General features: G+C 41.4%; 2 protein-coding genes across 10 annotated transcripts in view; both read right to left on the bottom strand.

Moving 5' to 3' along the window:
* Positions 1–8723: 8723 nt before the first annotated feature.
* Positions 8724–9701, bottom strand: LOC140293801 (nuclear receptor subfamily 0 group B member 1-like). Its single transcript, XM_072379557.1, has 2 exons — positions 9187–9701; positions 8724–9093 (listed from the first exon to the last, which is right to left on the bottom strand). The coding sequence occupies exons 1-2, from the start codon at positions 9665–9667 to the stop codon at positions 8828–8830; spliced, it is 747 nt and encodes a 248-aa protein (XP_072235658.1). The 5' UTR covers positions 9668–9701; the 3' UTR covers positions 8724–8827.
* A 3277-nt stretch (positions 9702–12978) lies between these two features.
* Positions 12979–23274, bottom strand: part of LOC140271054 (peripheral plasma membrane protein CASK-like) — a 44960-nt gene continuing 34664 nt past the window's right edge. For 3 of the 9 annotated variants that reach the window (XM_072366258.1, XM_072366177.1, XM_072366404.1), the window contains 13 exons: positions 22828–22906; positions 22489–22574; positions 21509–21577; positions 21361–21429; positions 21185–21220; positions 20463–20501; positions 19804–20000; positions 19573–19688; positions 18449–18529; positions 17925–18005; positions 17534–17736; positions 15150–15233; positions 12979–14601 (listed from right to left, as the gene is read on the bottom strand). In XM_072366258.1, coding sequence (XP_072222359.1) covers positions 14425–14601; positions 15150–15233; positions 17534–17736; positions 17925–18005; positions 18449–18529; positions 19573–19688; positions 19804–20000; positions 20463–20501; positions 21185–21220; positions 21361–21429; positions 21509–21577; positions 22489–22574; positions 22828–22906 — 1317 coding nt within the window. In that variant the 3' untranslated portion in view covers positions 12979–14424. The remainder of the gene's footprint in view (positions 14602–15149; positions 15234–17533; positions 17737–17924; positions 18006–18448; positions 18530–19572; positions 19689–19803; positions 20001–20462; positions 20502–21184; positions 21221–21360; positions 21430–21508; positions 21578–22488; positions 22575–22827; positions 22907–23274) is intronic. The other 6 variants (XM_072366559.1, XM_072366483.1, XM_072366787.1 and 3 more) reach the window with 3 other exon arrangements.

Raw genomic sequence — 23274 nt, 5'->3', positions numbered from 1 at the left:
ACAACAGGGAGGGAGGGAGGGAGGGAGGGAGGGAGGGAGGGGTGGAGGGGTGGGACGGGACATCAGACACACTGAACAAACTGGAACTGGAAGAGGTAGTGGCAAAATATTTTTTTTGTTTGTTTTGGTCCAATAAGAGCTTTTATTGACACTGAACAAGAATGAAAAAAAGAAAAAAAAGGAAACATTTTTGTATGCCTGTATAAACACTCACGTAACACAAGCCAACACCTATGATCATTTACCCAGAGAGTCGAGGAATACAGGGTCCTGTACATACGTTTTTCTAATTCTTTGTAGCAACAGTGTTTGGGACTTGTTTCTTCTTTATGTTTTATCATCAGTTGGGACTCGTTTTTTTTCTTCTGTTTCATTTTGTATAAAAGTGAAGCAATGGCCTGTGAGATGTGTTGGTTAAACCGTTGTTACCTTTATCCTAATTTGTTGGCTGGTGTAGTTTATGAAGTTTTTGGTGGAGGATGAGCAAGTTAAAAGTCACAGCCCGTGGGAGGTGGGTGAGATTTGAGGGTTGATGGTCTGGGCTCGACCAGAATATGCAAAATTTGAAGAAACAATGGGTTTCCTGCATGGATCGTGCTCGAATCCTTTTGAAAAATTAAGAATATGGTGCTAGGCTTCACATCTCGGTTTCTCTCACGATAACATTTACTTTTAAAAAAACAGCCTTGCTATTTACCTTAACAGATGATTATATCACTGAAAAGTAATTATGTGTATTATTTTATGAAAAAATAAAAGTATATTTTTGTAACAGGGATATTTGCTTAGAGACGTTATACCTATAAAGTTTCTGATTGAAGGGAATTGGAAAAATTATGAAAAAAAAACATTGTTTTGTTATGTGGAACTGCATAGCTCACAAAAATCAATAGGTCACTCACTTAAATGTCTTACCCTTATATTGCAAGATGAAAAAAATGGTTTGTTTGTGTTTTCATGATTGAAGGGGGTGGTTTTGACATTTCAAACGCACTTCTAATAGCAGCTCTGCAGGCTTTTTGTGTTCCGTTTGTCAATTTCAGTGTCATTGCAACGATTCACAGTCGATATAACAGGGACGGAGCTATCGATGAAGTCAGCACGGATGGAGGAGAAAGCCATCGTCACCTGAAGCATTTATTCTACCCGCTTTCCTCTGTAGGACCAAACAAGGCTGTCCAGGGCTAAATCGTTATTTCAGTTATCCATTTCCTCTTAAATGACAGCTCGGTTATTTGTTCGCCACCCCCCTTGAAGTGATTTGTCTGTCAAGTGACGCTCTCAGAATGAAACGGGGCTCTCACATACAGACCACTTTGAAGCGATTCTGACCACTTGGCTCATCTTTGGCGAAGATAAAGAGACAACGATGGTGAAGAGTTTCACTTCAAAACTAGTCTGAGCCACCTCAAGACTTCATGATGAAACCATGATATGGTAATGTTTAGATATTATTATAAAAGTAACATTTAGAGCATTGTATTTTTGAACTACTGACCAATAATCATCATGGGGGTGCACTCCCTTTAAAACCAACAGCCTTTTAGAATGAAACCCCTCCAGATCTGATGTAGTAATACTCAAGAATGACAAGAATGTATTTAAACATGCCAATTAAATCCTGGTGTATATGTAACTACAACAATAGTGCAACTTTATTCCAAAGCAAGCTAAAGTAAACAGTTCCCACTCAGACAAAAATCTTTTCTGTCCATCGTAATCTGTGTGATTTCATCCAGTCAAGCTCTTCTCACATATCCCCTCAGATCTGTGAGGGCGGCCTGTGAAGCCACTCCTCCTGCAGCAGTGCCATATCTTTTAGTGATTTCAAGAAACTAACTTCCCTCTAAAACACCTGCATCATCTCAAAAGTTTTATTTAGTGCCATAAAATATGCAAAGTGATGAAGTTGTAAACGATGAATGGAAATTGTGTTTGGTTCCCCTTTTACCTTCTTGAGTTCATCACTTTTTCTTTATCTGAGAGCAGGCCTGGGTTTTTCCTATTTTTTAATTCCTTAGTTGAAAAGTTTGCCATAAGCTAAACATTGGCATTCGAGATTTTTCAATCAGAGCCAGGCCTGTTTTTATTCACCTCAGTCAGACCTTCACCTCCTTGGAAAAGTAAAGTATTGATCATGTTTAAGAGCACCAACTCTGAACAAAGAGTGTAATTGGGTATGGCATAAACGTGTAAATAAAATCCAAGCATCACGATTAAGATGAAGACAATCGAGCCATATTCATGAATGCGATGGTCGTTATTCACAAGGCCTCTCGAAGTAGAAACGTCGATCTTGACTGGATGTTGACATGTAGAATCTGTTGGATTTTAATAGCATCTGGTGTGAATGGCCCTGCTTTGAGAGGCTGTGTGAAGGCAAAGGTTTGCATTTTCAATGCGGGATGACAACACACTTTTGTTTCATGATTACATTTTTGGTGATGTGGCTTTGATTAGAAAGGCGATGATGAATAATTATGACAATATATAGCACAGAATTATTCCAGGCACTTTCACGACTCTTGAGACGACGTCTCTTCTGTTTTCTGATTTATTTTCTATTATGTATCTGCAATGTTCATTAAAAGAGATACTGTTATTATTAATAAAACCACATTTATGGTAATGTTATTTCCCAGTCCTGTGTGTGTTTGTGTGGCAAGAGTGAGAGCGCCGTATTAGTTCGCTAAGAATGCCACTCAGCTCACTTTGTTTATGGAACGGCGGCGCGGATTGCTGACGCTGCCCGGATCTCTCTTCTTGGCAGAGAGCCGACACGGCCCACCGCCATAACTCCTCTGTCTTCCGTAAAACCTTGAAACAACAATCAATAATTCTCCTTATTCCACTCAGAGACTGAATCAGCTTGGCCTCATTTTAGAATAAGACTAAATCAGGGGAGTCGATGCATTGAGAAACACTTTAAGATGCTCAGTGTCCTGATTGTCATTTGACCTTAGAGTAGGCAGACAGCTACATCTCCCGAGCAGGAAATTAATTTATTGTTTATGCACTAGTTGCATCCATAATTTAATGGCATCGTGCACATTCTGAATGTATTTTAGATTTCAGACTAACGGCACTGTTACAAGTACTCCATGTATGTGTATGCTCGGATAGAATTAGTCTATCCGAGAAAAACTGGAGGCAAGTTTGCTCAGTGTGACTGTCACATTTAATGTCTAAGTAAACAGGATCCATCTTCCTTCGGCGTGCTTTGAGGCAGATAAACACATTTTTTTATACATATATTTTTTCTTCCTTCTCTATCTTGCAGTATTGTGCCCATGGTGTTGCTGTTTACTTACTTTGCTGTGATTAAAGCAACAGCAGAAAAGGAAAAAAAGAAAAAAAGCACGTGAGGAGGGGATAGTGAGGTCATGACATACTGCCCGACTGTGCTTGAGGTCGGTTGGGTTTTGGTTGCACACTTATAGGGTTAACAAACACTGTTATACGGTAAGTAAATGTGTCTGCAGTTGTGGTTGCAGCTTAGTTAGCTTACTATAGCTATATATATAGATCAGGAAGAGCGAAAAAGCTAGCCAGGGTCTGTCATATGGTTATCCTTAAGTTTTGCCCTTTTTTATATATTATTGTACAATATAAAGCTATCATTTCATCATGTAAAAGGTCTGCAGAACACGAGACTCAAGTCTACACCACAGGGAATTTATTTTTGCCACATATGACTGCTCCTTAGCTCCATGAAGCACCTTGAGATTACTTCTTTATCTTTAGAAACACTTTCACTATGGCAAGTTTTGCTCTATGGACAAAGAATGAGGATTGTAATCAATCAGCTGACCACTCACAGCAGACTGGCACTGTTTTCTTAAGACCCTCCTAGAGGTTAAAGGCCGAAGACAAGACTGCAGTAACTTGCAGAAGAACGTGTGTGCTTTGACAAAATCTCACCACAGGTACTTCACCAAACAAAGTTCACAGAGCCTCTCTCTTTTACTTGAACTGCTTGAGTTTGTTTCACAGGGTCAAGTTGCGCCAGATTACAGCTTGTGCACATCAAGTGACGACAGTCTCCTCTGGTTTACAGGTAATCTCCAATACGCTCATGAATTAGTGTCAGGTGTAAAACTTGGTTTTACACCTGACACTAATTCATGACACTTGAATTTCATGTCATGCATCACCAACAATCTTGGTCAAGTACATACATGAAGAGCGTTGTTCTACATAATGTAACACATGCGCTAACAGATACTTGTCTAATCAATGTTAATTAAAGAGGATGCACAATGCTCTACATTGATGATTCTCCAATCCTGAATCTGGGGATTTGTGGGGAGGATTACTGTTACCCAAACTATAATCACATAAAATCCTTCTCTGATGCACTGTGGGATTTCCACGAAAGAGGCAAAACTACATTCAGTCATCTGTGCCCATGTGAACATAGAAAACCTCCAGATGTTGTCATCGGAGCCGGCGTGTCCCTATTTGGTGTGCTAGTGTGTGAAAAGGAGGAATTCCTAAGGATTTTCCTCCCCAATTAAATCATTTTTACTGCATTACAATATCACAGCAATTATAAGCTGAACAAAAGTATTTTAAGCATGTGTAGACTTTCACTGCAGTGAGAGCAGATCGTGCTGTAAGAGCACACCTTTACACGCACAGATGTTTTGTATCCTCTTCTCCCTACACACATGCGCACATGCTGGGGAAGAGTATTACTCACTCTGGCAGGTATACCACCACCCCCCACCCCAAGTCCCACAGGGCCTTGTTACAGCCGTTGCTGTGTTCTGTGCCCTGTGCGACATGTCTTCCACTCCAAGAACCAGGCCAATTGCCGGTGCAGAGATAGGTGCTGGTGGAGTGTGTGTGTGTGAGGGAGGGAGGGAGATAGAGCTGAGAGCATTTGGAGAGGGGATGCAGGCAGCTGTTAACCCAGATTTGGGGTGATTCTGAACTCGCCAGGCATCGGCACGGTATAATTGGCTTCATGCGAGTCTATGAGCCAAAGTTGCAAGTCATGGATCACTGATCACTTACCAAGCCCTTCAATTTACTACTACTTCCTGCAAGAGCAGCTCCATCTGCAATTATTTATTATTTTACGATAGTATCGATGTCTGTGCAGAGGGGAGAATGTTGGCTATTGATTTCACTGTGGATTTGGCTGACTTTACTGCCGTTTTCATCTATTAAATGAACATGTAAAGGAAATTGTTGGTGAAATCATAAGAGATACGAAAATGCTGCAACATGGATACTAAGCAATTTCTGTCCTTCAATTACTGAGAGAAAACTGGCCACCACGGGAAATTCAAAGGGAAACGCTGCCACCTGCTGGACGCCATTCCACCCTGCATCTCTGCTGAAACAGCCCCAGCAAAGCATGCTGGGAAAAAATAACCTAATTTGGACCATTGTAGGGAAAGTGAGGGTGATGGGTAGATCATTCAGTCATGATAAAAATCACACATCTTCTCCAAATTGCTCCAGCTGAAATCTTTTTTTCCTCTTCTTCCATTTGGAACCTGTAATTGGGATGAATGGAGGTCTGCACGTTTTCCTTTAAGGCAACACTCTGCTGCCGCTGTTACTTACAAAAAGCCTTTTTATGGCTTTTTTTTTTTTAACTATTTGGATTTTCAGATTAACAGATCAGGCGTTGATAAAGGATGGGATGTTAATTTGTGCTGCGAGCTGTACATCAAATAAATAACTGAGTCGGATGACATGGCACTTTGTATCTACAACTAAAATCAAACTAGTAGATAGGGGAGACGTTTATCTATTCATTCATTCAGTTATTCACTCATCTATCTTTATCTAATCAAAACAAGAAGAGAAAAAGAGGAACCAAGCGATGGTCCAAAAGGTGTGTTTGCTTGGCATTGTGGGTAAATAGTAATTGTGAGCGTATTTTCGAGCTTCTCTAGACTTCATTTTTGTGGCTACTAATTAATAAAGTAGACATCTAAATTGTATATATCCAATCTAGATTACATTTGCTTCTTGTTGGTCTTATCTTTTTTTTGGTAGAAATCAGGACGTTGAACGAACAGTTTACTGTAAAGGTAAAACAACGGAGCTGACTCTGTGGTTAAATTCCAAACTTTATACGTGACATGAAAAACAGCTGTTGAAAAAACAGTGAAACGAATACAAGCAAATTAGATGGCATTAGCCTAAAGCTAATTTAGATGAGCGACAAAAAAAAACGAGTCAGGTGTTTAATTGCAGAGAGCGTCCGCCATGACCTGAAGTGACAGACGGAGCATGTTTGGTGCGAAACATGAGCTCTTTACTCTCTATTCAACTTTCAACTTTGTTTTTTGTTTTTACCTTTACAGTGTGAAGTAACCTCTATGTGAGTGAGTTAGTTAGCCAAAACCCCGACCTTTTACCCCTATAGTTTTATTACTGTATTGGTGTGATAACTAGCAAACAAAGTGAATGTAGCGTGGGATGCTAACAGTGCATGCTACATGCGGTCGGTTTTAAAGACTTTATACTTATATTTCTGAAGTTTTAAACTAGAGTTTTTAGCAAATTGGCGGAAATGTACCTCCTTTGTTAACCTAATGCCACTTATCGGGTAACAAACCCTATTGTTATATTTAGTAAGCTACTTCATCACGTATTTGATATTTTTTAGATTTAGGAAAGACAGAATAAATGCCTTTTTGGTGATGGATATGAACAGTGTGGGCTGTAATTTGGGCTAATAACTCATTCTGAAGGTGTTACCTTGCTACAGATGTGACTGAAATCATTTGTGTTTATGGTTGGAAACCCTGTCAGCTGCAAAATGGTCTGAGAAAATATTATGCAAGCCAGGTGTTCCTAAAGTGATCCCTTGAACTGCACAATGTCGAGGTGTTATGAGTTAATATGTATCATCAGAAATACGAGGAAACCCCAGCCCTGCATTTATTGACAGTGTATCAACAAATGTTGATTACCTGTTTGTTTAGTTGCCAGCTGTAAATTATTGGTTGAATATAGATGTAGATGCCAGCCTCCTGTCGGCTAAACGTTGATAAGGAAGATCTTAAACCCTGTAGGTGTTTCAGGTTAGGGTGTGTTCATGAAGGTCAGTATCTAGTACGAATTCATTTGTGACTCGTGTCCACTTATAAATTGGGATAAAACAATTAGTCACTATTTGAAATTTTAAGCTTGTTTACTGTCTTTTAAAGTGACTTTAGGTGAAGTTTGTGTATAAGCAACAAACAGCTGTTGATGCAGATGTTTGGAGTACCATGGTGCGAATATTTGAGACTGTTTACATTGTCTGCTGCTGCCTGTGACGAGAAAATTCCAGAGAGAATAAGCTCAGAATCCAAGCTCAGCGTTTCCTCATCGTCGCGGGCAGCAGAAACTGAAGCTGGTGACTTTTAGACTTTGAACAATGCAGAGTCGGCAGCTTAGAGGATTCAAATGTCAAAATGATGCAGTTTAATAAGGTATGAGCTCTACGTCAGGGCATCTTAACTGAATGCACCATGTTTCTGATAGTCTAAATTGTATGAGAAACAGTGCCAAATGTCCCCCCTCAAGGTCCGAATTCCCAGGCGTTCGGCTTCTTCTGTGTTTAATATCATTAGGAAATAAATTTGTAAATTGTGATTTGAAGGTGCCTCTATGGGAACAATGAGGGAAGGATTTCAGCCCTACAAATAAAGCTATTTGGAAACCTTTCAGTCTGCCATAGCTGAATTCGCTGTCAAATTTTCATCCAGTTTGGTGGTGGTGATGTGGTTTAACAAATAAATGATTTTGTCTTTTTCAGAGAGAATATCAGCTCCACGAGTCCAAGTGAGCATCGCTGGTAAGCAGGACTTCATAATTCACAGTGCTTTGTTTCCACATATGTGAACACAAGGTTGAACACTTGTTCTGCTGATGCCGATTGATTTAGTATGTAGTTGCTTTAGTTCTTGTTTTCTGAATATATGGAAGCACCTGAGGTTCTGCATTGATTCAGAGTGCGTTGGTTGCCTTTGGTCGCATTTTAATGGAAGCTTCGTTGCAGTTTGTTCTCTGGGCACTTCGGTTTGTTGGCTTCATTAAATTAACGTGTTCCTGGTTTGTTCTTAAAGTGTGTGAAACATTCTGTGTTGTTCCAGCTGCAAATTTGCTGGTCTTGCATGTAGTCAGAAGTACAATTGGGGAAAAAAAATGTTATGGAAGTTTTCAATCGCTTCCTTCCTAATACCTCTGATGAGCAATGAAATAGAGAACTTTACTTTTTCTGCCGGCCGGCTAAGTTTTTATTCTTCGTTGCAAGGAAAAAGATCAGTCCACACCATTCAGCGGCAATGGTATGAAAAGATCCAGACAAAAGGAACACAAAGAATTTATACCCGAGGAGGGGGGCTTTGTTCTTTAGGTGTGTAACCACACCTCCAGGGGGGGCAGGATGCAGTCTTGATGATAATTAAGAAACAGGAGGTTAAAACAATTATCTTGTCTGAGTGTTAATTAAGAGGTAGATAGTTTAAAACAATTAGCGTGTCTGGGTGATACAAATGGTTAATGTGGATTGGAGTGTCTGTCAGTCCTGAGACATAAAATTTACCATCACAATAACTATGATAAAAACTTTAAAACTGACATATTTTTATTTTTCATGATATGGAGGGTGAGAAGAGAGGGGAAAAGTTTGGATGTCAAAAAGTTTAATACATTTTTGATGGAGTTTTGAAGTAATCCACCTGTTACTCTGCCTTTGATTGGGTGTCCTGATGTGCTGCAGATGTGCTGCAGATGTTCCTAAAAAGCAGCTGGTGTTCAGCTGGGACAGATGGCAGTGATTTCTGACCTCAAATGAACATTTATACTCTGTTGCTCAGTCCCACACCTCTTCTTCACTGGGGTCCTCGCTGTCATAAAACATGGCAAGCACGTGCTCATCCACGCTGCTGATCACGGGTCTGAAGAAGAGTCCTGCCACAGCTTCGGGGTCCATGGAGCGTAGAGTGTCCCGGACCACACGCAGTTTGTCGAACCGGGCCGCGTTTCCCAGCTGGACTGTCTTTGCGTGCTCATAAAGCGCGCGCTCAGCCTCTCTCTGAAGGGCCTGGATGTACTCCCGACACTCCAGTTCAGTGACTTCTGCAGAGAGGAGGGATGTCACATCAAAACATGAGACGTTAATGCGGGAGAACAAAGCAGACTGTGCCTATATGAGGTGTTATTGAGTCTCACCTGGGCTGAATAGTATCGCTCCCTTCAGAAAAGCGAATTCTGTGACGCTCATCTTCAGTCCTCTGCACATAACCAAAACCATCTTAACGCCCTCCACGTCACCCACGGGCACGCCGGGGTCGTAGTCTCGTCCTCCTTTGTCGTGTGTTAAAATCCTGTGTAACAAGCTGGGTTGCTGCGTCTCAACCGTGTCGAAGTCCACCGAGTCCTGCACCAAGCCCAGAACCAGCAGCGGCGCCCAGCTGTTGCGCACAAGCCGGAGCTGGTCTTCCGCGGGCAAACCCCGAAAGCACGGCACGTTCTTCACGAACCTGAAAGTTTTAATGAGCACGTCCGAAGCCGCTTTGTAAACTAACTGCGGAGCGCGAATAGCGACCCTTTTTCTCACGGAAGCGCAGGCGCAAAGTTGGTGCGCAGCGGCCGTCTGAGAGTCTCTGTTCAGGAGGCTGTAGAGGATGCTGCGCTGCCCCTCACGCGACATGACGCTTCTCACAGCGGTCAGACCGAGCGCGAGCTTTTCGTGGAAAGTCTCAGCCTTTTTATAGAACAGATTTTGGGCACCTGCAGCCCTTCTAAAAGTCTCACAAAACACACATCCGGTTGTTGTTTTCGAAATAAAAGCATGAAAACTTTAAAGCAAAGAGCAGCCTTATGAAAATGCTCTTTTAAAGTGATATAGAGAATTTGGGATTTTTTTTTTTTGTTTCTTTTTTTAATTTTTTTTTTACCCTTTGTTCTGTTGCAAGAACAAGAAAACCAAATTTATTTCCAAACCCTTCAGAAGCACATAGTTTTACAAGTCAGGCAACTTCCAGTCTTTGCCATTTGTCGCTGGCTTGATGGAATATTCAGATAAGCCTATTATAGACTAATGAATCAAATCTCGTGACCCCAGACACAGAGTAGCCCTGAACAGGGCTTGATTTTCTTTTTTGTCTTTAACTTATCTTGTATACGCCCCAAACCTCAATTATGCTTGTGTGTTTTGCATTGCAGTGTCTCACCCCCCTTATTTTTGTCGGCTCTAACGCATAAGCTCCTCCGACAGTCAGAAAGGCTTTAATTTCAGGTGTTTTGCTGTCTGATGTTGAGCATGCTAAGTTCTGTCTGTCTGTGCAATGAAACGTTGGACTGTTTTTAATGTGAAATCATTATGGAACTGCCTCATACCTCATTTAAAAAATTCCAAATTCTCTACAGTCACTTTAAAAGAACATTTTTCTGAGGCTGCTCTTTGCTTTAAGAGTCAAAGAGAGCACATATGAGATAGACTGTGTACAGTATGATGGTCTGTAACTTCCTCGTACCTTAAACGTACGATAAATGCAAAGGCTTTCAGATTGTATCTTCTTCCCTAAGGAGATAACCTTTTGGATCAGAAACATCCAAAAGTAGGTTATTTTATGCTATGGATCCAAGAACTAAATGTATGAAATACTATGTACAGCTATGCATTTGTTTACCGTATGTTTAATCTCTAAATAAACTAACTGAGCCACATAAAGTCTAGAAATCATTGTAGATCATCTGGACAGCGGCGTGGTTGCAAACTTCTTACAGCGTTTTATTGGACATGGCTTCTTTATAGTATTCAACCTCACGACACGCATTGAAACATCGTTAAAAGATCATAGAAACTGATTTTGGTGGGAAATAGTTTAGGCTACAGTATGATTATTTTAGTGTTTAGTGTGAATAATGGTATTTCTTGGCATAACACCTGCTGATGGAAGCAGAGCCAAGGTGGTGTCTCCCGACTGTGCTGCTTGGGTCATCGGGTTGGCTGTGGTTCGCCCGGGTCTCTGTGGTGTGCGTCAGGTGGGCTTTCCTCTGTCTCCGCCGTGCCAACATAAGGAGCTTCTGGTTGGTGTTGTGAGACTGCATCAAAGGAAGCTTGGATGTTGGAGTTACCGCTGGGCAAAAAAGGTTTGATCAATAATAACAAAAATAATAGCATTTTTGGACGCGGCGCAGACTTAGTCTCCAGTTTCATGAATGATGGAAACTTTATTGCTGTGGTCTGAGGCAAAGGAGTTAAAGTTACTGTTCAGATGTCTTTAGGCTTTAAAACTCTGTAACGGTTCGATGGCTGTGGTTCCAAGGCAAAATTAACCATTTTCATCAACTTCTTGATTATGTTGTACAATCTTGTAAGTTGTATCAAAGTGAAGCTCAAGAGCTCCATAGACCCCTTCAATGAATCGTCCAATGATAGTAAGCACATTTAACATTAACACACATGAAAATGGAGCCTAAAGTAAAAAAAAAAAGTGGAATGGAAAAGGGAGATGAGCAGATGTGTGCAAAGTCTCACGAGTCTCCACTGGCAGCGGGACATAGAAGTTGTCAGTCTTCACTGGATTTGCGATATTTTAAGACGGCGAAAGAGTATTTGGTCAGTCCTTGATCCCAGGTCCTGCTTTACATTTCAAGGTCCTTTGTCTGTTAGTCTGCTTGGCATTAAGGTGCGAATGTTACCAAAGGCAGATTTGGGATTGAGGGTTGTTGAGTTGAGTGGTGACTCCAAAGTTAGCTTGACTGCAAGGAACGATTTAAGAGAAGTGGGTGTTTAGCGTCTCCTGCCATCTGTGTAAAGTTGTGTCAAGGTCTGAGAGCTTTTGTTGTCCACGTGGGGATGAGTGAACAGCAGTTAGAGGAAGAAGGGACACCAGGCCCAGAAGTCTGAGTTGGTCTTCTGACTGCTGCACAGAAATAACATGAAAAGATGGTAAAACATGAGTAGACGGTCACAGTATGAATGTATGTGCCAGTACATACATGTGTATGAATGTGCCTTTTCATACGTGTATGTATGCGTGTTTGTGTCTGTGCACCAAATTGACCAGAGAGGCCTTAATTGTCCTCTTGGATCAAATTTGAACACAGGTGTGTTGTATAATACAGCTTGAATATTACACTGGAAAGGGTCACAAATTCCTACGTGTATGAGAATCAAAACAATAGCTTCTGAAAGTTCCCCTCAGGTCACATACTTTGATGGGTCACCCTTTAACGGTGACGCTGGGTTCACACTGGGAGTGCTGCACGTGCGCGGCATCAGCAGCCACTGCTGCCAGATACCCATGGTTGCCTTTTTGGACTCACATGTGCCATCTAGTGGCAGTTAAAGGATTTCATGTGTCCAAACCCCCCTGTAATGCAACTGCCTCAACGTTGGGCTCGTTAAATACGTTTGTGGTAGCTCACAAAACCCACACCAGTAACTGCAGTTTTGTAGCTGTTTAAGATGGGCCTGGTGTAAAACCAGGAGTTATGGCTGAAGCTATAAATAATTATTTATAAAGATTCTGGGATTCTTTTTAAGTAGACATTCACCACACTTTCCCTGTGGTTACGACACTGAACATAGAATAGATTTACAGTCACGTCTGTTAGAGCGTCTCATTAAAAAAGGATCACTGAGAGATCCAGTAAACGGTCTTCACCTGCTCCAGAAAAGCTCAGAGGCCTTCTGCTGAAATTGTTAAAAAGCTGTCTTATCTGTTGTATTTATGGGAATCTGTGAAACGCACCTATCGACTTGTGGCCAAGCTTACTTGCGTGTCAAAGGAAAAGCAACACAAGGCAGTTTACTTTAAACACGTAAAAGGAAATATATTTTCTTTAAAAATGAAATAACAAAAAAAAGAACAACATTTCATACAGAAGAGCTGCTTTTGTCATTGCAGAAGTAATTTACACAGGACTTGAAATTAAAAGACTTTACTCAAAGTGGCAAAACAGCAGCTGCACCTCAGTTTAAAACATTAACTCTTCATTTTATTCGTTTGAGTCTTCAACCGACTGCAGGCGGGAGAGTGTTTTGCCACTTTTGGTAAAGAATGGTAAGGTTATGTCACATACTGAGCTTCTTTTAAGGGTTAATATACACTGGCTCTTGGTAATTCACTCGTATGACGTACGCACCATTGAAACATTTACACACAAAATTATTTTCTCTCCCCCAAAACAAGAATACTCTTTTTATATTTTTAAAGACGACAGTTAACAGTTCTGAAACTGTGGCTCTAGGGTTGGATTCATCCCTCCTACATGAAGCCCTACCCTTCCATACAAACATTCACTTCAGTGTCAACAAGCATGGCTCCCTGCTGGGAAAGAAGAAAACGTTGTCGTGGCGGTATGTCTGGCAGAAACCAGGGGTGTGCATAGGTGTTACGGACTTCTTCCCCCGAGGCTCTGATAAAGAAGTTTTTCCTTCTTCTTTTTTCCCTCCTCATGTTGTAGTTCAGGAGCCATGGTTGGTAGCTGACGACGGTGCTTTTTCATATCAGAGTTTGTCCCAAGAACATTGTTTGAGTACCTGATGATAAGCATATTGTGTTTGAAGAAGAGGGGAAAAACCAGACATGATAAAAACAGGTGACAGAATGCAGCACGTTTTCTTCTTCTTTGTCCATTTTGTGCAAACTGAGATGTAAACAGAGACAATCAGTGGTTGGGAGGGGGCAGAGAACAGCAGGCAACACAGAGATGCAGTGTGCACCTTCAACAAACTGAAAGGCACAGAGGGCCAGCGAAATAAATAAAGCGCTGAGGGTGGGGAAGTGAGAAAGAAACTGCTAAGTTTCCTGTGCTTTTTGCTTCGCTCAAACTTGCATTTGTAGCTGAGGGAGTTAACTTGTCGCCACTGTAGCAGTTTCTGATGTGCTTCAAAGTTCGGCTTGTTTTCCACAGCGGCCGAGGACACTCGGGGGCGTTGGAGAGGAGGACACAGAGTACCACAAGAAGTGCCTTTTAAAGGTCAACACGCACGCACGCACACACACACACACGCGCATACACACAGGCAACCCCATAAGACTGTTTTATGGTCATGCTCACTATTGCCTTTCCTATATTTTTCATCCATCCATCGATTACAAAAGAAAATTACAAAATATCTACTACAATGCCCCGCCACTCCCCACCCTTCAACTATACGAGGACAGAACTATATTCACTTAGTTTTGTTTTTTTTTATCATTTATATATACACATATATGTATATATGTACACAACAATCCGCCTTTGAGGATGCTGAGAAAAGAGGGTAAGGGCAGGATGAAGACTTTCATGAGGCATGAGTCATTGTTTCTTCATTTCCCTCTTTTTCAACAACAGTTTATTTACAGAAATGTGATCTAATGAGAGACTCAAGTTTGACAAAGTTCAGATGTCATGGTCGATCAGAGATGGGACCCTCGGGGTGATGAGCTAATTGCCGTTGACTGTATGTCAGTAGACCCATGAGACGGGAACCCACTGAGGGGTGTTGGACACCAGGTCCACTGCCTCCTCCAGCAGGCGAATGGTGTCATCAATCTCATTGTTGATGATGGTCTGGTCAAAATAGTGAGCGTAGGTCGTCTGCAGCATCTCGGATTCCTTCTGAAGCCGCTGAAGAGAGTCGTCCTGTAGTTACGTTTGCAAAAGATGAAAAGTTATATTCAGACTTTGATACACTGTGTCTAGAATTAGGGGATTTATCCACAATTGTGTTGGATACATGAAGAAGAAATGATTGAAGGTTTAAGCTGGAGGAGAAAACTGTGTGAGTGGAAAGCATCAAAAAAAGGAAGGGGCTAAAGCTAAGCTAGCTAGCTGCTACTGACACAGACACGGGGGCCAGATGCGCTAAAGTCACTCCATGTAATCTATACTTACAGGCAGTTTCTTGCACCACTTTGGGACCTTGTGTGCAAACGAAAATACGCACGCCAAAAGAAATACAAACATGCATAAAGCAAACAGGACATGAGCAGCAAGAGAAATGGAAAACAGAACAGGAAAATAGTGGTTTTCACAGCATGATCCATTATGTCACTACAGCACAGAATAATTAGTGTTTAGTCAATGTTAATATTTTGGTGTAATGCAAAAAGCCAGTGCAGATAAAATCAGTTAGTAAATGCAATTAAAGTAGACTATGAACTGAAAAGTGGAAGTATATGTAACTGTACCTCAGTTATGCCAGGAGTGATAGTAGGAGCTGCAATGAAGACTACGTAGGGAGCAAACTCTGCTGTCCTCAGGATCTTAAGTGCCTGTAGGAGGAAAAAAAAAAACAAAGAAAAACATTTTCACCCAAATTGTCATCTGTAGCGATGATGTTGGGATGATGAGAAGGGATTAGAGATCTATGTTCTGTGCATCTTAACAGTTCTGCTCCAGATTAACTTCTATTGAGCTAAGAGTGGTATAGAAGACACAAACTATGCAGACGAAAGCTCAGTGTGGAGCAGAGGGACTCCATGGCTTATTCTGGGACAGTCATGCTCAGGGATGGAAGAGAGCAAGGTGTGTAGTTGATCTGGACAGTCAGAGTTGTTGTGATGGGTGATATAAGAAAATTCTGTAGATTTTGAGTGGTGCAGTTACCAAGATGGTATGGCATTCAAAGGTGTTGTATTTTCACTTCTCCCAGATGTATGAGAGGTGTGGCAGAATGTGATGTTGGTCCAAAGTACAGCTGGGGTAGCATTGTTTTTGGGCTTAATCCAGGTCTCTGTGAGAGCCAGGATGTCAAGTGACAGGTGGTTGGCATAAACTGTAATAAAGTCAGCTTTGTTTACTGCTGATTGGCAATTCCACAGCCCCACACACAAGGGAGGTAGTGTCACAGAGTGAAGTGTGTTTTAGAGAGCGCAGGTTGTGCTGTTGGTTGGTGAAATCTTCTATGTGATGATGTGGAGAAAAAAAGGAATGGGTTTATATACACATGTATGTATGTGTGCGTACGTATATTAGTACTACCTACCTAGTTCGTACGTACGTAGGTGGTAGTACTAAGTACGTAGGTAGTACGGACGTAGTAGTAAGTAAGTACATAGGTGGTAAGTAGTAAGTACGTAGGTGTTAGCGGTAGTACGTACGTATTTAGTAGTACGTAGGTTTTAGTAGTACGGACGTAGGTGTTAGTGGTAGTAGGTAGTACGTAGGTGGTAAGTACGTGGGAAGTACATAGGTGGTAAGTAGTACGTATTTAGTGGTACGTACGTAGATGGTACGGATGTAGTAGTAGTAAGTACGTACATAGGTAGTACGTACGTAGGTTTTAGTAGTATGGACGTAGGTGTTAGTGGTAGTAGGTAGTAAATATGTAGGAAGTACATAGGTGGTAAGTACGTACGTATTTAGTAGTAAGTACGTAGGTGTTAGTGGTAGTAGGTAGTAAATATGTAGGAAGTACATAGGTGGTAGGTAGTACGTAGGTGGTAAGTACGTGGGAAGTACATAGGTGTAAGTAGTACGTATTTAGTGGTACGTACGTAGATGGTACGGATGTAGTAGTAGTAAGTACGTACATAGGTAGTATGGACGTAGGTGTTAGTGGTAGTAGGTAGTAAATATGTAGGAAGTACATAGGTGGTAAGTACGTACGTATTTAGTAGTAAGTACGTAGGTGTTAGTGGTAGTAGGTAGTAAATATGTAGGAAGTACATAGGTGGTAAGTACGTACGTATTTAGTAGTAAGTACGTAGGTGTTAGTGGTAGTAGGTAGTAAATATGTAGGAAGTACATAGGTGGTAAGTACGTACGTATTTAGTAGTAAGTACGTAGGTGTTAGTGGTAGTAGGTAGTAAATATGTAGGAAGTACATAGGTGTAAGTAGTACGTATTTAGTGGTACGTACGTAGATGGTACGGATGTAGTAGTAGTAAGTACGTACATAGGTAGTATGGACGTAGGTTTTAGTAGTATGGACGTAGGTGTTAGTGGTAGTAGGTAGTAAATATGTAGGAAGTACATAGGTGTAAGTAGTACGTATTTAGTGGTACGTACGTAGATGGTACGGATGTAGTAGTAGTAAGTACGTACATAGGTAGTATGGACGTAGGTTTTAGTAGTATGGACGTAGGTGTTAGTGGTAGTAGGTAGTACGTACGTAGATAGTACGTAGGTGGTAAGTACGTAGGTGGTACGTACGTACGTACGTACGTATTTAGTAGTAAGTACGTACGTACGTAGGTGGGAAGTACGTAGGTGTTAGTGGTAGTAGGTAGTAAATATGTAGGAAGTACATAGGTGGTAAGTAGTACGTATTTAGTAGTAAGTACGTACGTATACACACATATATACAGTAGCTGCCATTAAGTCATTTTGATATGTATTAACTAACAAGTCAAATGTGACAATTGAAAGGGAAATGGTTATCCAAAATCAAGCAACCATTTTTCCCAAGCAAATGGTGTCTGTTGTACATATACACAAGAGCTCTATACCAGTTTTAGAACAACTTGTATAGTTTCACCACCCTCATTACTGTGCTTGTCAGATCTTTATCCACCATCTGCCCCTCCCAACACAAATCAACTTTCAAACACATGGTTTAATGTGACATTACCTGTGGCTCAACATCCAGGATGGAGATCATGCCTTGGACATGGATCTGCTTGATGGTCTCCAACCTGGTTCCATACATGGCGTCCTCATGGCTGCCATATTCCAGATAGTCATTGTTGCTGATGTCCTGCATCATCTGGTCATGGGACACAAAGTAGTAGTTCTTTCCATTCTCCTCTTCTTTTTTAGGAGGCCGAGTTGTGTCTGGGCACAGACAGATGGGAAGATGTCAATACAAGTTAATGGATAGAAAAAGATCTTGATGTTGCTATGGTTGCATAAGCCAGTGTAAATGCGTTACTTTGGCTTTTTACAGATAATTCAAGTCTGACAGCTGATCTGGAAGCATTTAAAGGTCTAATGTTATTGCTTGAGGTTTGTTATGTCCTTACGCGGAATAGGATACGCAAAGCGGTCAGGATGTTTGGCAATCAGTGTGTTCTTGATGTGCCTCCTGCCAACTCCATGTGCACCTGAATCAAGGAGACAATAGAGGTGGTTACAATGGACAGGGTGCAGGCACATTACTGCATCTCAGTATTGAAAACTACACCATTCTACCAGCCTTAAAAGCTACACTGAGGAGAGGGGGTTGTACTCAGTGACCAAGAACCTATTACACTGTTGCAACACCAGTGTGCCTAGCATTAGAATACAGTTATTCATATTTTTGCTATACCACTTTCTGATTGCTTGCAAAGATTTTCAGTCCAGCTATCAAATACTACAACCTCACATCACTTATTTAATTGACAATTAGGTGCTACATAGGTTCACATGAAAATGTTCTGCTCCGGTATGTTCCTTGGTTATACTACACTTGTACTTGGCAGTTGTTTTAAGATCTTTCAAGCTGTCTGTGGCCATTCGGGCTTCACTGCACAACCAGAATGTGGGTCACTATAAAGTCACTTACCGAGCAAAACCAGTGTTTTCCTCTTGAACGATGGCAGTTTGACTACTTCCTCATAGGTCACCAGATCTAGTTGATCAAACACTGCACAACAGAGGACAAACATTGGGTTAGCACAGAAATCTAAACAATAGCAATGTCATGTAAAATAACTGCTGCCACTCATCATACTTCATGACACTGTAGGTTTCTGTCCAACCTTTACAAAAGTATTAAATGGCATGAAGCAGGATGAACTTTGGAGCCATTATAACACTTCAGCTGGGTTCTACTGGAAAATAGGGTGCAGATTCTAAACCAGTGTAAACATCATAAAGGCAAACTTAACAGAGAATCAGAGGGCATACGAGCAAAGTCACTGCTGAGGAGATATCCATTAATTCCAGTGTTATGTCCCTGTAGTTTAAGTTAATCCATGAATTCTTACATGGGCTTTAATATTTCAAGATGGATTATTTAAATGATGCTACAATGTAAACCAACTGTTGGCTCAAATAAGCACTGAGCAGTCATGATGAAGGCCTAATGCCCCAAGACAGCATTAAAACCACCTTATTTACGCTAACCTTGGTCAGACAGAATCAATCCTCAATATGAATTATATTACCATAAACAAAGTAGCCGTCGTTCAAAAGTCAAGGATACATTAGAAGACAGTATTAAAGATGGAAGAAAAACACAGAAGCTGGATGCCAGCTTTGAGTTACTTACATGCAGCCATGTCATTGGGTAAGAGACAGCATGAAATATGGACAAAGGGTGGGAGCGGAAGGGTTAATAAACCAAAAAATAACACCATAAAAGACAAATTCAACTAAAAACACCATAGCCTGTTAGTCACTGAACAACAACACAGCAGTAGAAAAGGGCAATCGGAGGGAAAAACGCAACAAACATGCAACATTAACTCTTACTGGATCACTTCTATTCATTACACAACACACACACTTCATCCAAGTAGGAGTCACTTAAAGATGACAAGTTCTCCTTTTAATTAATTTGTAAATGGACTAAACTTTCCACACATGGTAAGAATAAAAAATACTAAACAGTGGTTCGCAGTACTAAATTACAGTCTTGAAGGTTAGCTTTATACTATCGGCATGACACCATGTTTGTTAGCTTACCTGCATTGTGCTTAGCCAGATATTTGTCTTTGTACTGTTTCTTCTTCTTTCCAAACCAGGTACAACTGGCCTGCTGTTCCTGCTTGGTCTTCTCCATTGCTATACATGCCACTCGCCTGAAAACACCACATTCTCAAATCAGGGTGAACACACCATCGGTGTTGCCTTTTTTTTTTTTGCTTTCTCTTAATGAAGGTCCTGGTGTACATTTAACTTCATATTTCTACTCACCATTCTTGCAGCTCAGGAGAAGGGATGAGGCCCGCCGTGCCATTCTTGGTGTTCTCCAGCTTTCCCTGCCACCAGTTGTGGTCGTCCTTGGAGATTATCTGGATGATGTCACCTACCCGAAAGCGGATGCCTGCCTCCTTACAGGGGATGAGGTCATCTTTTGCTGGATCATATTCAAACTGGGCACGTACATAAATCTGTAGGTACAAGACAGTGAGATAAAAAAAAAATGCATTACGTGCCCATACTGTGGCAAAAGACAAAATTATCTTGCAGCCAGGGGAGAATGTGATCAGCCAAGCTGCCCATGTGAGAAGAGACTGGCTTGATAGAAATGTGCCGCCTGTTTGCCCTTTAATGGTAAGGTCAGGATAATAAAAGCCCAAGCAGGAAATGCACAGACAAACTGATGAACAGGGGAAAAGAAAATGACTGAACAAGCTGCTTTTTTTCTTATTTTTTTCTTCGGCCTGCAGGTGCTTTCTATTTATTAATGGCCTGTGCAAATTGTATGTCCATTGACAAGAGCATGAGGAATAAGCTTAGCTAGCCAACATGGGATCTGAACAACACTACAATGACGTATCAAACTTTGACTTATGGGATGGGAGGAGTTGGGGATCTACTTCTACTAAGGGATCCACTTAGATACATCTTACCTTGATGGACAATTTGTCCTTGATAGCAGGTCTGGAGATCTATGGGGTTGAGAGCATCACACACACACAGATATCATGCAGCAGAAAATGTTGGGGTGCATAAACAGGGAGGGTGACGAGGGACCCATAACCAGGTGCTAAATGTCTGTACTGCAGTTTATACTTGTGCATGTGTGATGTTGGACCATGACAAAGACACCATGCAGCAAATAAATTTAAATGGCTTGCTCTCTAATGCAAGCGTTTCTTTTTTCCACCCTAAGTGGGGTTGTCGTTTCTGTCTGTACTGCAGGAGACAGCAGTCAGTGCTCGCAATTCAGAGAAGCTGCAAGGATTGCTGATGGCAGAGCCAAGCAATCTACAAACAACTCAAACTTGTAACATTTTAGAGGGATTCAAGCACATGCTATATTCACTTTTTACACAGTTTACCTTATAGTGTTTGCTCAAAACCCCATAAATTCTAAGTTGCTTTTAATGGTGATAGATTGAGTTACACACATTTAGCTTGACTCCCACATCAGAATTGCACACTGATTCTCCAAACTGAGAGCACTCCCACTGCTGTAGCCTTCAGGTAAGACACACTGAGGAGAAATACTTGATGGAAACAAGACAAAGAATGAGAAAGGAAGGAGTGTTTTCACATCCAATACACACATGCATGTAGCAACCTCAATGGCATCGTGACTGCAGCTGGAAAAAGGAAAAATAAATCTCACCTGCCGGCCCTTGGGCTGGATGGTCGATGGCAGGTCCTGAGGGGAAATGACATTGTCGTTATTTACTTTTTTCCCTGTGCCATTGTTGTGCATTAAAATGGAATAAAAAGAAACCATGACTAAAATTGTGTACTGTGTGAAGGGGTATGTGGAAGCGAGGCGAGGCACAGACGTACCAGAATGGAGCTGGTGACACTAGCATGGCCATTGGCAGGTGACTGTTGAGACAAATCTGGAGACTCTTTCTGCAAAAGATAATTCATAAAGACCAGTTTATTACCTCCACAGGATATGGGGAAAACAAATGTATCAATGAGTCAATACCTCACACGACATCGACTGGGAGCGGTAACTGGGTACAATCTTGAAAGTGATGCTACCCCTCATCTCCCTCTGTGGAGTTAAAGGTGCATTACTTAACAACTGAGATGACATCATTAAAAATAAAGGTGCAAGTCTGCAATGCTGCACACTTTTCAGCTACCGTATTTTCCGGACTATAAGTCGCATCAGTCAAAACATGCGTTATGAAAAGGGGGGAAAAAACAAAATATATAAGTCGCACCGCACTAAGTAATTTATTTCAAAATCCAAGAACAGAGCTCATCCTTGCTGATCATATGATCCGGTGGCACGTTGTGTTCAGTTACCTGCTTTTCAATGAACTCACAGAAACTGTCGACCTTGGCTTGGAAGTGTGCTGGCAGTTTCAGACACACCGGTGTCCGAGCTCTGATCTGATAGAGAGGCAGTTGCGTTGCATGAAGCAGTAACACCAAGAAGGCCCACCTGCAAAGTCCTTTACGTTCATCTCCTCAGCAAGTACCAGGGCGTGGAGACGCAACTGCACCGTCGACAAGCCTCTCCCGACAGTAGCCTACGTTGTTCCAGCACCCACCTGTGAACTCGTTTCTCCAGCTCTGGCCATCTTGCTTTCAGCCCACGATTTCCAGTCCCTCACAAGTTTTTCACTCACTCAAAACTTTATTTCTGCTGCTCGATTACCATTTTTACTACCTGCAGTTAATATTTCAGTTAATTTCTTCAGTGGCACAGGAGCAGCATACAGTTGTCACAAGCCTTGAGTGTCCTCTCACGGCTGTAGATAGCAATGTTTACTCTTTGTTTCATGTCAGTCAATATGAATTAACATCTAAAAACATGTTAAATCATATATATTTTGATATACAAGTCGCAGGACCAGCCAAACTATGAAAAAAAAGTGCAACTTATACTCCAGAAAATACGGCACATACGTTTCAATCAAAACTCAAACAGGAGTGAATCTGGATTGTGCAACATACCAACATCTTCTGTAGCTGTTCTACTGTCTGATTAGCAACGCTGATGCTATTAATCTCTCGGATCTCATCACCTACATGCAGAGTCCCTGAGGTGGAGAAATAATGAATTAGTGAGGGCTACAAACAAAGCCCTGGGGCGTTGAAACTTCAACACCTTAACAAAGCAAGGACAAACCCCAAAGGGAGTTCTACTAATGTAAGGTACATTTCCCGTAGCCACTCCAGTATAAGAATACATTCATAGTATGAAGTTATTAAAAATTAATCTGATCCAAATGGAAAATCCCCAACAGAATGTAAAACTCTATGCTTAATCCAGTTTTAATCCAGATATGATACCTTGTCGATGAATCATTCCACCATGCATGATGCGGGCCACGATACAGTGGTTCAGGTCATTCATTTTAAGAGTGATGCCCTACAACAGAGAGTGGGACAGGAGGATAACCAATTACTACAACCGCTACCTTGATGTTATCCGTCTGTGCATTAATTTATCCATATTGTAGTGTGCAGGTGCCGGCTGTGACTGGTGGGAAGATCAGCATCTGGCCGGTAAACAGCTCTTGAAGGACAGCCTAAATATTAAAACCTGACAAGTTATCTCTTTCATAACAATATTGTAGCCGTGGCAAATATTGCAATACTGCAAGAATTCCAGTTCACACATACTCACTAACATCTGGCTTTTAGGTGCAATGGGAAAATGTTCAATAGTCATTTGGTCCTGCATCAAATCAGTTATTTATCACATCCATATGTGCAGAGCTCTGGGCTGTAAGAGTG

This window comes from Leuresthes tenuis, unplaced genomic scaffold, assembly GCF_036924035.1.
Source record: "Leuresthes tenuis unplaced genomic scaffold, fLeuTen1.0.hap1 SCAF_1, whole genome shotgun sequence".
In the NCBI taxonomy this organism is placed as follows: Eukaryota; Metazoa; Chordata; class Actinopteri; order Atheriniformes; family Atherinopsidae; genus Leuresthes; species Leuresthes tenuis.
The sequence above is the reverse complement of the archived record's forward strand: the minus strand, read 5'-3'. Positions and strand labels throughout refer to the sequence as shown.

What these genes read in the sequence shown, in the direction of transcription:
- LOC140293801 (XM_072379557.1), bottom strand. Translation starts at nt 9,667, where the DNA reads ATGTCGCGTGAGGGGCAGCGCAGCATCCTCTACAGCCTCCTGAACAGA. An exon ending in AGCGATACTATTCAGCCCAG is followed by an intron (nt 9,094 to 9,186) that starts GTGAGACTCAAT and finishes TCCTCTCTGCAG; the next exon opens with AAGTCACTGAACTGGAGTGT.